General features: G+C 44.4%; 1 protein-coding gene across 13 annotated transcripts in view; it reads right to left on the bottom strand.

Annotated features, from left to right (window-relative positions):
• The window catches only part of LOC145504408 (BEN domain-containing protein 5), a 1,377,102-nt gene that overhangs the window by 267,117 nt on the left and 1,095,871 nt on the right, over positions 1-14,114 (bottom strand). The window contains exon 1 of one of the 13 annotated variants that reach the window (XM_081485150.1): positions 2,472-2,862. The exons of the other annotated variants lie outside the window; for them this stretch is intronic. Within the exon in view, the coding sequence (XP_081341276.1) occupies positions 2,472-2,697 (226 nt within the window). The 5' untranslated portion in view covers positions 2,698-2,862. Of the gene's footprint in view, positions 1-2,471; positions 2,863-14,114 lie in introns of those variants that run through there. 13 annotated transcript variants of the gene reach the window in all.

The following is a 14,114-nucleotide window of genomic DNA, read 5'->3' as shown; positions in this document are numbered from 1 at the left end:
CACCTCCCCACATCAGGTCCCACAGCACAGTTGTACTTACAACTAGGACATGCCAGAAGAGCTCTTTAAGACGAACTCACTCTAAGCAATTCTCAGAGCCTTGGCATTTAAGATGGGGTTTCAAGACACACAGGAGAGTTCTTCCAGGATAAATGAATTCCCAAACCCACCCTGGCCCTTCCAATCAGGTCTACAGCCAGAAGAACAGCCCCAGTTTAAAAATTAACCAGCTGATTGGAATTCTAAATGTGGTCTAGCCAACCTCAAGTTCTTTCTCTTCTCCCCGCAACCCCCCCTCCCCTTTTCTCTTCTCAAGGAAAAAAAAAAAGAAAAAAAACCTGAAGAGAGGTGGGGGAAAGTGCTTTCCAACTCACTTTGCTCAAGCTGGCACCACGCTTCTTCTCTGGATCTACTCTGCCAATTTCCAGATATTGCCTAGTTTTGTGTTTGTTTGTTTTTTTTAATTGTTTGTTTTTAATAATCCCAAAGATTTATTTCCAACTTGGAAGGATGAACAGTCTATACATTCAACATTCATGGTCCTCAGACCAAAGACTACCTTGTCTTACTTAAAAAGACTTTTGTCAATTTTCAAAAATCAGAGTCTGTGGGGGCTGCCGTCTCCCCCAGCACCTTCTCTACAGTGCTTAAAGACCAAGCACAGTGTTAATATTTACTGAATGAATAAATGGATGAATGAACAATCTCTAAAAGAGGAAAACAGCCATCACACACTAAAACATGTACATACCACTGACTCCTTCTGACGTACACCATTTCTCTCCTAGGGCCCTTCCAGATCTAAGAGTATAACAGAAGCATCAAGAGCATGCTTTCTTTTCTTATAGTGAAGGGGAAGCAATGGTTACAACCTAGTTATAACTTCCTCAGGGCAATTCTGTACTCCTGGGGGAAAGAAATCTCCAAATCCCTTCCCTCAGGTAATTGAAATCAAGCAAACAAACAAAACAAAACCCAGTCAACTACAAAGGTTTCCCTTTTTTCTGCATACTTTCCTTCATTCTGTTTTTCTGGCCCCAGGCATGCCCAGGTGTTATGGGTGGGTTTATACCACTGTGCCCCAGGGCTTGTCAGAGAGGTGGTAAGAACACAGTCCTTCCAAAAGGGCCCCAGGTGCTCATCTGTTTCCAGCTTTTCTTCCACTCCTCAACTCTGGCAAACCTACTTTCCAGAGGCAACAGGGGGTGGTGGAAAGGAACTTATCATGAACTAGAGCTCTAATGTACTGCTAATTTGCCATGAGACCCTTGGAAAGTCACTTCTCTGTTTCAAGCCACAGTTTCCTTACTTGCCAAATTTAAATATGATAAATGCTGAATTAATCTTTTAAGCTAAATGAAGAAAGCTAAGGAAGTTGGAAAAGATAAGAAAGGTCTCAAACTACAAAATACCAGCAATATCAACTCATCCCTGGTCTTCTCTTTGCACTGGAAGGCAGGATGGTTTACTGTCTGCTCACTCTGAGGTACACCCTCCTTACTTACCAGCAATAGCTAGAAGGCTGCTCCCCAAAACAGAAGTGACACTTTCCCCTTCTACTCCTGTCTGTACCCAAGCCTCCTAAAACTGGCTGCGAAAGGGGATCTGCTGACTTTAGAAAGGAAAAGGCGCTTCAGTATGGCAGAAGGAACTTGGTGAAGCAGGCTAGGGGGCTGCTTTCTTGTCCAACTCTAACTGAACCTCAGCATTCTCACCTGTCAAATGGGGATGTGCCACCTGCCTTCCCTATTTCTCAGGGCCCTGGGAAAGCAGGAATGGGAGGTCTAGTCTTATTCTGGCCCTCAGCTCTTACTCGAGGAGCCTTCTGGGAGATTCAAAAGGGGTGTGGAGGCTGAGGGATGCTAAGTGCCACTAACTCTTTACCTCTGCACCTATTCAGGGAGGGGCAGGAGAGCGGCACCCAGTGCCCAGCGATCAAGGCCTCTTCATCCCATCCAGTGACGGCCCGGATGGGACAAGGATGTCACAGCTCTCCTCTATGAAGAGGGACTCCCACCTGGAAGAGTCTGACAATATCAAGCCTTGCCTCCTCAGGCAGTACTGCGGGCCTTAAAGGGAGAGACAGACGGCTAGAGAAACTTAAGGAGACGGAAACAGCAGAGAGGGAAGGAAGTGAGACAGAGGGAAAGAGAAGGTGGGAGAGAAATGAAGGTGCAAACAGGCAGAGAGAGAAAGGGAAAGTGAAGTAGCCAGAGAATAGAAAGAGTAGGACAGACACAGAGACACGGAGACAGACTGACAGCTCGCGAGTTGTCCGGGAGGCGGGGAAGACAAAGGGGACCATCCCGTATTTTTAACTGGTCTGGCCTTCTACAGACACCCCGTTCCCCACAAAGAAAAGCCTATGGGACGGGAGGAGGGGGCCGGAGCGAGCAGCGTCTCTCCCCGGCCCCCTCCCCGGCTCCCGGCCCCCGCCCGGTCCCCGGGTCCCTCCCGGGCCCCTCGCTCACCTGCCAGCGCCAGGATCTGGGCCTTGTGGAGCAGCAGCGCGCCCCAGTCGCGGGGGGCGCGCGGGGGGCTCTCGGGACCAGCGCCCAGCTCCTCCGGGCCCCGGTACACGGCGTACACCTTCTGGTTGTCAAAATCCAGCCGCGAGCGGGGGCTGAAGTCGCGCACGCACGACACGGGCAGCGCGTAGCAGACGTTGTCCTCCAGGAACCGCACAAAGGCGTACATGGTGGGCGCGGGGGGCGGGCCCCGCTCGGCCGGTCAGCCCGCGGGGCGGGCGCGGAGGTGGGGACCCGGCGGGGGGCGCGAGCCGCGCGGCCGGGCCGGGGGGCGGGGGCGGCTCCCCAGGGCCCGGGCTCCCCCCGCTGTTATTGTTCCTGAAAGCCCCGCTCTGCCAATCGGCTGCTCTCGCCTGGGCGCGGAACCGGGAGGGAGGGGGACAGGGGGCGGGGGGCGGAGGAGGGGGTTTGGAAGCGCACCGCCACTCGCGAAGTCAGACCCGAGCAATCACAGCCGGAGTGCGATTCGCCGAGGGAAGGGGAAAGGGCCGAGAGACTGCATTGCAATAATGATAATAACAATAGCCTTGCAGGAGGGAAAAAAAAATGCATTGACTAATCATCAGAGTCCCGCTGCATGCAGGATTCGTCGCTTCAACAATCGCGCTACAAGCCAAATTGCATGGCAGCAAAACTGCACTGCAAAGGAGAGGAGAGTGTGAGAGCAGAAATGCAGGGCGAGGGGCAAGCTTGTTTGGATTCCTAAGTGTAAACTTGCACTTGCAAGCAAGCAGAATTTTGGAGTATTTCAAATAATTCTAAGCACTCCCCTCAACTCCTTTAGTTCGCTTTTTTTTTTTTTCTTTTTCTTTTTGGCAGAAACTGCCAGCTCCCCTGTGGGAAGGGTCAGTCAGCTAGAAATATTCCCCCTGTGCTGCCAAACTAGCTCTGACCAGAAACTGGGGCTTCTCTGGGATTTCCAGTTGGACCAGCTGGCTGGGATGGTGGAGAGTTTATCAAGGGCCCCTCTCAGCTGGAAGGAGCGGGGTAGCCTCTCTCCCCTGTAGTCTTCCAGCAGTGAGGTCCCCTCCACAGCATGCCGGTCTCTAAACCGGGACCTGCTGGAATGAGCAGGGAGGGGAGGGGTGCTCTGGGAAAGGCAAACCCAGGGCTAGCTGGGCATTTATGGGGCACCTCGAGGAGTTCAGGAACAGGACTCTGTGGGACAGCAGTCTTTGCTCTGTCCCTAGTGTCCGGCAGAAGGGAACCTGGAGGGGCTTGTGTCCCCCGGAAAAGTATGAACACCATCAGCCTAAAGAGGGCTGACTGGGGTTGTTCCTTCTAGGAACCTCATCCCACGTTAGAGGGGGTCAGCATGCTCACATTGAGGCCTCTGAGAGGGTGGGCTTTGTATCCAGTGTGGCTACGTATATTCCCATTGCCTAGCACAAACTTGGCACTTGGTAGGGGCTCAGTGAATTTTGGGTGGAAAATAATAATAAGTAAAAATTCACATTCACCCAGCCATATAGTCACACCCATTTATTCAAGCAACCAATATTCACTGGGTATGTACCACATGCCAGATTCTGGGCTAAGGGCTGGTGGTAGAGAGAGGAAAACACACAGGATAAACACCTGGATCTCTTGCAGCGTTAGAGACAGTATACAAGAGCTTGAGTCTTGATTTTGGATTTCTGTGCTGAAATTAGGTTACTATGAATAACCCTCCTCTGTCCTGGAAACATAGTCTGGTCGGAAAGTATTAAGAAAGTGTAAGTAATTATGTTATAGTGAGAAAAGTGTTCTCATAGAGGAATGTTGAATGGAGGTGGCAGACTGAATTACATATTATATATTTTTAAAAATTCATTTTAATGAACTCAACCTGTAAGAAAAAAGCAAAATAAATGTGCCAAAATATTTCTTAGTAGTAGTGGGTGACTTTGTTTTCCTTTGTGTGCTTATGTTTATATAACTATTTTCCCCAATAAGCAGGTATTTATAATCAGAAAGCATTAAACATTATTTTTTTAAAAAGTACTATGCTCACATTTCAGATTAGCTACATGAATGATTAAGTAGATAAGCCAAAAACCCCATCAACACGTTCTCCCCACATCCAACTGTACAGGTCAGATTGAGTTCCCTTAAACAGAGCCTCTGATATACATGCAGATAGGACCGCATGTTGTCTGGATGCAGTTGTTGGACCTCTGTTGCCCCACATACTTGTGGAAAAAAGAGGAGCCACTCTGAATTATTCCAGCAGGTTTACCTTCTTGATTATGATTTATTTGGACTGATCTTGCATGCGTTTTTGTTTTAAGAATACATTCCTATGGTGGTCAAGGGGAAGTAATGTGTAGCAAGACTTCTGATTTAAAAGATGAATCATGCAGAGCTGGCCATATTAAATGAAATACCATGAAATTCCAAACTATGTTTGCAAAATAATTTCAAGTAGCACCATGGCCAACCTCCTAGCCCGTCTAGATAAGAGTGACCTCAAAGTACATTACCAGTCTCATTCCTTATCACCTTCCTGGACATTCCAGTATATTTCAGACACATTAAACTATTTGACATCTTCTAAGAGAGCATGTTTTATCAGGATCTCAAGCCCCTGTGCATTTTCTGCTCTCATCCTGGGGAGTTCTTCCTGGGGAGTGCACAGTGACCTCACCCTCCCCTGAAGGCCAGTTCACACGTCACCTCCTCTGTGAAGCTTCCCCAACCAACCTCTCTCCTCAAGCATAGGCAGTTTCTTTCCACTATTTTGTCCATCACATTTTATCTTCCCTCATTAGAATGAGCTGTCTGGGGTTAACAAAAAGGCATCCTAGCGCAGAACTGGGGAGAAAATGCTAACAAAACAAAGGCATTAAAGAAAGACACCGCATGAATAATAAACCTCTTGCACGGTTTTGCTGAACATCTGTCCCATCTTTTCAGAGTTGGAGCTGAATCTCAGCTGTCTTTCCCATTGCCAGTGACCAATGTGCCCATCATGATTCCTCTCTTTGTGAGACAGACACATCCATGAACATACTAACTATCACTACACCCTCAGGTTCAAACAAATTCTCCACCCAAGTCAGTGTAAATAGTTCTCATAAGGGGGAAGTTTCATTTTCCAAGAACTCAGAAAGAAGAAAACAAACAATGATGTGGATGCCAACAGAGTAAACACGGACTCAATACATTTTCTTGCAGGTGCACAGAATGGATTCTAGAGAAGGAATGGCATGAGCAGGATGTTCAAAGAGACAGCGTTCAGCAGCCTAAAGGCAACAGAAAGACAACCAGAGTTTCTGCTTCGTGTGTGTATCACACAGTGAGTCTTTTAACACAGCTTCTAGGGAACCTACTAAATGTGTATCCTTTGTCCTAGTGAAAACCAGAGTCAGAGTACCTCTTTGATCCAGAGACTGTTGCCCCAGGCTTTACACATACCAGAAACTCAAGATGTTGATGATTCAGTGATTGGCAAACAAAGACAGTTCAAAAGTACATATTTCAGACTTAAAAGAGGTGGTTAAAAATGTCCTATTCGACCAAATCACGTTCGAACCTCCTCTTCAGTATCCCTGCCAAATGGTCGTCCAAACACTTCTTAGATGGCTCTAATGTTAGGAAGTTTACCAGCACCCGTTATCTTTGGGACACTACTGACTGTTACAAAGGTCTTACATACTTACACTGATGCAGAACCTTTCCTCCTGTAGCTGTCATACTAGGTTCACCACCAAGAGTCTCATGCCAGCCCATCAGATATGGAAAAACTTGGGATCCTATCTCATTAGGATCTTTGTCTTCTGCCCAGACATCTTCACTTCCTTGACCTGTCTTTCCTCATATGACCCGGTTTCAGTGATGATAACTGTGATATCTACTTTTCTTCCTCCAAAGCTTATGCCAGCCACCAAGTATATACGATTTCAATTAATTTCACACCGAAACTTTGAAGTGGGTATTATGAACCTCACAATAGAATTAAGAAAACTGGCCAAAGAGTTTGGCTCTGGGGAATCCTGGAAAGCCTGTGGTCATATTTGCATTTTAGACATTTTAGATTAGAAGTGGTGTGGGTAAGGATTGGGGGGAAGTGGTGTGGGTAAGGATTGGGGGGAAACACGACTGGGGAGTGGGAGGCCCATGATGAGGCTGCCTGTCTTCTCCCTGCCCCTCCCCTGACTCCCTCTTTCTACCAGCCAAATGTACTTTGCCTCTCTTCCAAGTTACTTTAATGGAGCAGAAAATGTACACATCTGGGGCAGCTTTGCGACTGTGTCTCCTTGCGCTTTCCTGTCGAGTTTTGCAGAGCCTTGGGTTAATGTCAAGCTCCTTCAGTTTAGCCAGCTGAAGCATGATCAGTGGCAGCAGGGGGACTTATGTTTCATATTACTGCCTGGAATTCTCAATGTACTTTGTAAAACTATTTTAAGGAGATCTGGGTTCTGTGAGTTTTTAAAGCAACTGGAGCGTATCTTTTCAACCTCTCTGCTAATGATTGACCACATTTTTTCATGATTTTGCCTTTTTTTTCCCCTGTGATATTTAATTTGACTTTTTAAGTCATTGCTTTAAAAAAAAGTGTTGTTTTTTTTTTTTTTTTTTATTCTGTCCAGAAAAACAACTTGCTGTGCTATGAGCTCAGGGCCATTGTCTTTACAGGCTGATTCAAGGAAGGAGTGTTAACACATGGCTGGGAGGATCTGGGACTGTTGGGAGGCCCAAGCTGGACATTACCCTGAACTGCTACTATCACCAAAACGGTGGCATAAACACAGTATATCCATGTGAACTCCTGATGGTGAAGTCTGGCTGAGTCTGACAGTGGGGTTTTGGGCAGGGGAGGAGAGGGACAGGAGACAGGGGGAAGGAAGGAAAGAGAGGAATTGTATGTTGAGAACAACTTCAAAGGCCAGTGAATACTGCCTGGAGTTAGAGGGAATGCCAACTTGTCATGTAGGTGACAACCTGGAGGGCCAAAGGAATGTGGGCTTTAGAATCAGACCTTTGCTGTAACTTTGGGCAAGACAGTTTGCCTCTCTGAGACTCAGTTTGCTTACCCATAAAATGAGGCCAATAATATGTATCTTCTGAATGTATTGTGAGAATTTGGACAGGAGATTTTACCTTCTCTGTGTATCACAATCACTTGGGGAACATAAAAAAAATATGCCACTCCCAGGTCCTTTCCCCCACCATCCTGTGATACAGTTGGTCTGGGGATGGGACCTGGGAAATGTTTTCTTTTTAGTTCCTGGATTATTTTAAAATCAGACCAGGTTGAGCATGTCTGAGTTGGAAGATTTTTAGGTAACATGGTAGTCACAAAGGAATTGCTCAGCAAATCCTAGATACTATTTTCAGGGAAAATATGCAGGGCTCTGAAATGTTTGTTTGAAAAGTGACACACTCAGATGACCATTATATCTATTACTGTTGGCAAGAATCCCTTAGAAGAAATAGAGTAGCCCTCAGAGTCAACAAAAGAGTCCGAAATGCAGTACTTGGGTGCAATTTCAAAAATGACAGAATGATCTCTATTCATTTCCAAGGCAAACCATTCAATATCACAGTAATCCAAGCCTATGTCCCAAGCAGTAATGCTGAAGAAACTGAAGCTGCACGGTTGTGTAAAGACCCACAAGACCGTCTAGAACTAACAGCCAAAAAAGATATCCTTTTCATTATAGGAGACTGTAATGCAGAAGTAGGAAGTCAAGAGATACACGGAGTAACAGGCAAATTTGGCCTTGGAGTACAGAATGAAGCAGGACAAAGGCTAACAGAGATTTGCCAAGAGAACGCACTGGTCATAGCAAATACCCTCTTCCAACAATACAAGAGAAGACTCTACACATGAACATCACCAGAGGGTCAGTGCAGAAATCAGATTGATTATATTCTTTGCAGCCAAGGTAGAGAAGCTCTATTCAGTCAGCAAAAACAAGACCTGGAGCTGATTGTGGCTCAGATCATGAACTCCTTATTGCCAAATTCAGACTTAAATTGAAGAAAGTAGGGAAAATCACTAGACCATTCAGGTATGACCTAAATCAAATCCCTTACAATTATACAGTAGAAGTGACAAATAGATTCAAGGGATTAGATCTGATAGATAGAGTGCCTGAAGAACTATGGACAGAGGTTCGTGACATTGTACAGAAGGCAGGAGGGATCGAGACCATCCCCAAGAAAAAGAAATGCAAAAAGTCAAAATGGTTGTCTGAGAAGCCCTTACAAATAGCTGAGAAAGAAGAGACACAAAAGACAAAGGAGAAAAGGAAAGATATACCCATTTGAATGCAGAGTTCCAAAGAATAGCAAGGAGAGATAAGAAAGCCTTCCTCAGCGATCAGTGCAAAGAAATAGAGGAAAACAATAGAATGGGCAAAACTAGAGACCTCTTCAAGAAAATTAGAGATACCAAAGGAATATTTCATGCAAAGATGGGCACAATAGAGGACAGAAATGTTATGGACCTAACAGAAGCAGAAGATATTAAGAAGAGGTGGCAAGAAAACACAGAAGAACTATACAAAAAAGATTTTCGCGACTCAGATAATCACGACGCTGTGATCATTCACCTAGAGCTAGACATTCTGAAATGTGAAGTCAAGTGGGCCTTAGGAAGCATCACTGCAAACAAAGCTAGTGGAGGTGATGGAATTCCAGTTGAGCTATTTCAAATCCTAAAAGATTATGCTGTGAAAGTGTTGGACTCAATATGCCAGCAAACTTGGAAAACTCAGCAGTGGCTACAGGACTGGAAAAGGTCAGTGTTCATTTCAGTCCCAAAGAAAGGCAATGCCGAAGAATGTTCAAACTACTGCACAATTGCACTCATCTCACATGCTAGCAAAGTAATACTCAAAATTCTCCAAGCCAGGCTTCAACAGTACTTGAACCGTGAACTTCCAGATACTCAAGCTGGTTTTGAAAAGGCAGAGGAACCAGAGATCAAATTGCCAAAATCGGATCATTGAAAAAGCAAGACAGTTCCAGAAAAACACTTACTTCTGCTTTATTTACTAGGCCAAAGCCTTTGACTGTGTGGATCACAACAAACTGTGGAAAATTCTTCAAGAGATGGGAATACCAGACCACCTGACTTGCCTCCTGAGAATTCAGTATGCAGTTCAAGAAGCAGCAGTTAGAACTGGACATGGAATGACAGACTGGTTCCAAATCAGGAAAGGAGCAGGTCAAGGCTGTATATTGTCACCCTGCTTATTTAACTTGTATGCAGAGTACATCATGTGAAATGTTGGACTGGATGAAGCACAAGCTGGAATCAAGATTGCCAGGAGAAATATCAATAACCTGAGATATGCAGATGACACCACCCTTACGGTACAAAGCAAAGAGGAACTATAGAGCCTCTTGACAGAAGTGAAAGAGGAGAGTGAAAAAGTTGGCTTAAAACTCAACATTCAGAAAACTAAGATCATGGCATCTGGGCCCATCTCTTCATGGCAAATAGATAGGAAAACAATGGAAACTGAGACTTTATTTTTTTGAGCTCCAAAATCACTGCAGATGGTGACAGCAGCCATAAAATTATAGGACGTTTGCTCCTTGGAAGAAAAGCTATGAGTAATGTAAACTGCATATTAAAAAGCAGAGATTAGTTTGCTGACAAAGGTCCATCTAGCAAAGCTATGGTGTTTCTAGTAGTCACATATGGATGTGAGAGTTGGACTATAAAGAAACTTGAGCTCAGAAGAATTGATGCTTTTGAACTGTGGTGTTGGAGAAGACTTTTGAGAGTCCCTTGGACTGCAAGGAGATCCAACCGGTCCATCCTAAAGGAGATCAGTCCTGAATATTCATTAGAAGGACTGATGCTGAGGCTGAAGTTCCAATACTTTGGCCACCTGATGAGAAGAGCTGACTCATTGGAAAAGACCTTGATGCTGTGAAAGATCGAAGGTGGGAGAAGGGATGACAGAGGATGAGATGGGTGGATGGCATCACCGACTCAATGGACATGAGTTTGAGTAAGCTCCAGGAGTCAGTGATGAACAGGGAAGCCTGGCATGCTGCAGTCCATGGGGTCACAAATAGTCGGACATGACTGAGTGACTGAACTGAAGTGAACTGGTGGCTCCGTTGGTAAAGAATCCACCTGCAATGTGGGAGACCCAGGTTCAATCTCTGGGTGGTGAAGATCACTTGGAGAAGGAAATGGTAACCTAGGCCAGTATTCTTGCCTGGAAAATACCATGGACAGAAGAGTCTGGTGGGCTACAGTCAATGGGGTTGTAAAGAGTTGGTCATGACTGACAGACTTTGCACACTCGCATCCTTACTAAGTGTGTGGTCACAGACAAATTTCTTAATCTCTCCAAGCCTCAGTTTCTCCTTGGAAATATTAATACAGCTTCATAGAGTTGCTGTGAGAATTAAATGAGATAATCCATATAAAATGTTTGGCACAGTACCTGACACATAGTTCTCAATATATGATAGTTGCTATTATTGTTATTATTATTATTGTCACTATCATTATTTTTATTAGAATGCTTATCCCCATGCTGAAAGTAAGATTGAATATAATGAGATAAATTATCCTGATAATTATCTAACGAGCACTCCACAATGCTTCGATCCCAGAGCCATTCTCTTTAAACCAGAGGCTGTGGGCACAGGGTCGTAGTCACCAAAGGCAGACCCAGATCTTACAAGTTCAAAAGCCGTTGAGGCTATGGGCCTCGCCCAGACCTGCTGCAGCAAACACTTCCAGGAGAATGTATTTGGATCCATTCATTCTTTCACACTGACTTTTTGTGTTTTCTTAGAAGAAATAAAAAACATGCATGCATTATATAAAATCTAAAATGCAGAAGTGTTTACAGCAGTCTGAAGCCAGATGTCCTGGCCTGATCAAGCAGGCAACACAGTGGTCGAGTTCAACCAACCAGATCTCAGCTACATTTTGATCTCATGTTGGTCACACTCAGGAGTTGGCTACAGGAATGATCTGAATCCAGACATTTTAGTCTAGGTGTGTATACTTCGCATTAGCAAAGCAAAGCAAACCAATTCCCAATGATTGAAGACCAAAAAAAAAAAATTTGCGAATAGAAGAGGGAGAAGAAATGCTGTCACAAAGGAAGAGCATTTGAATTGGTTTTGAAAAAGAAACCAAAAAATTAGCCTACCTGGGAAGAAAGCAACTTGCCTCAACTATGAATTTCAATCAGGGGACTATTAGTTTTAGAAGCCACCTCGGTTTCCGTTATTAATTCATTCTGTTACTTTTCAGCTGAAATGTCACTTCCCCAGGAAAGGCTTGCTGTCTTGCTCTTCCCATCCCCTTTTATAGACTAGCTCAGGTCCCTGTTACATATTTCCACTGCTACTTATATTTTTTTCATGATGTTTATTATAGTATATATTTATTCTATTATTGTCTGTCTCTGCCACTAGGTCAAAAGCTCCACTAGGGAAGAGATGCTATCTTTCTTCCTCACCAGTGTATCCTAGCACCTAGCCTGGCATAAGGCAGACTCGAAACAAACACGTGTTGAATGAATGCATGTCTGAAACAGACCCTGGAGGAGAGAGAAGCCCACAAAGATGAGGTGGGAAAGGTGTCCCAAGGGCCTTGTTCTGTGCTTCTGAGTCTTATCTTCCTCTTGAGAGTGTCTGTGTGTTTCTGGGCCCCCACCATGTCTGGCCCCCATATTTTGGCCCCCCCAAAACAATAAAAGCCCTCAATTTTCCTTTAGAACCACTGGACAGACTGATATTTTCAAAATGTTTTTCTAAATGTAAAGAGAGAAAAAAACTGGAAATAATTATAGAAAAATTGTCACACTGACAATCACACATAGTTATCACACACTGGAACCAACAATTAATGTAATAGTATCAAGAACCTCACTGACACAGTCCATGGGCCTCCTGGGACACAAGGTAGTGATTTTTGCCTCATCCTACAAGGCCAGGCTTCCTTTTTATCCTGCTGTTAGCTAGGTGTCACTGATTCTCAAAGCCCTACTCATGGTGAACACTGGCTCACTCTAGTTTTCTGATGATTCCAACATTATTTGGGAGGTAACAGGGAAACTTTGCTTCAATGACCACGTACTAGTTCTCTGGTTACCATCTCTGCTCATTTCAAGCACGTGTGGCTCAGAATATCTTCCCAGGTCCACAGAGGGCCAGAGTGCCCCCCACATTGTCAACCACTCTTAGACTTTTGTTTGATAACTCTGGACTGCCATTCTGGGTCACAGGCACAAAAGAGAACATTCATTCATGGAACTAAATCTTCTCAGAAGCACAGAAAACCACGAATAACTCTGATTTTCTTAAGAATATATCCTAACCACACCATAAATTCAATACAAGATCTGAAGAATGGTATGAAAACAGAACTAACAACTACTGATTTCCATGACAGGATCTATTCAGGCTGCTTTATACATATCATCTTTAATATTTTCAGAACACTCAGAAGATTCGATATTTCCATTTTTTTTCTAATGAGGAAACTAAGACTTATAAAGGTGACAGCAGTTGCTTATAGTCATGTGGAGAAGACCTGAACCTTAGTTTCCTGACCCAAAATCTGGTTTCAAGGACTGTTTTGATATAGGCCTTACCTCAGAGTTTCCTGGGCAACAAGGAACTGAATTGATTGTGGAGTTTAATCCCCACTCCCTTTTTTAAGAGTCTTGAATCTTGACTAGAAATCTGAGAACTAGATCTTAGGGGAAAGTTTAATATCTATCAATCCACGCATCCCTAGATTGAGTAGCTAATGATTCTGAGAATATTGATGATGTGACTACCATGACTACATTATCTAGGGTTTCTGAAACCATGGTTACTTACTCCAGAGACCCTGAATTCTTTTTAAATAAACTCTGAGGTTTCTAGCTCAAGCAGATTTCTATATTCTTATAGCCTCTGTTGGTAGCCAGGGAAAAACTATTGGGGATTACTTGTTACCACAAAGTCTGGAAGGAGCCTCCACTGAGCCCGTACAGAAGAAGACTGGAGAGCTCCTGTTAGAGAAATCTCTGTGAGAAGTGTCACCCCACCCCATTCTTACCCTCTGTTACTTGGAGGAATAAGAACAAGAATAGAAATAATAGCCATGAACTTTTCTGGAATGTTTACCTCATGCCAGGCTTTACATACATTTCTCATTTAATCCTCAAAGCAATCCTGGGTGGCAGGTACTATTGTTAATAGTATCAGCCACATTTTAGGGCTGAAGAAACCTAGGTAGAGGGATGCTAGCTAACTTTCCCAAGGTCACACAGGAGTATATGGTGGAGCCAGGGTCCAAACTCAGGCTACCTGACTCTAGAGGCCCAACCACAGGCTTGTACTCCAACTCTGGCTCCATCTGGGTCAGACTCTTGATCCAGTGAGGGTGACCTATCCCTGGGGAGGTGACAAATCATCCATCCTCAAAGGGTCATCTACTGGTTTTCAAGGGATGTCCAGACCACTCTGATTGGTCTGGGTGAGACCTTAGCAGGCGCTATCTCAAAAAACATCCTGGAATTTATTAACATTTTCATTCCATGTTATGGTGGATGGGAATGTACTAGATTCAGTCAGCAGTATAAAGACGGCTTTCTATTATTTACTCAAAATCAGTTTATTTATTTA

This window comes from Giraffa tippelskirchi, chromosome 5 (genome assembly GCF_054371585.1).
Source record: "Giraffa tippelskirchi isolate mGirTip1 chromosome 5, T2T-mGirTip1v1.2.pri, whole genome shotgun sequence".
NCBI classification, from domain to species: Eukaryota; Metazoa; Chordata; class Mammalia; order Artiodactyla; family Giraffidae; genus Giraffa; species Giraffa tippelskirchi.
Note: the sequence above shows the minus strand (reverse complement) of the source record. Positions and strands in the feature narration are given on the sequence as shown.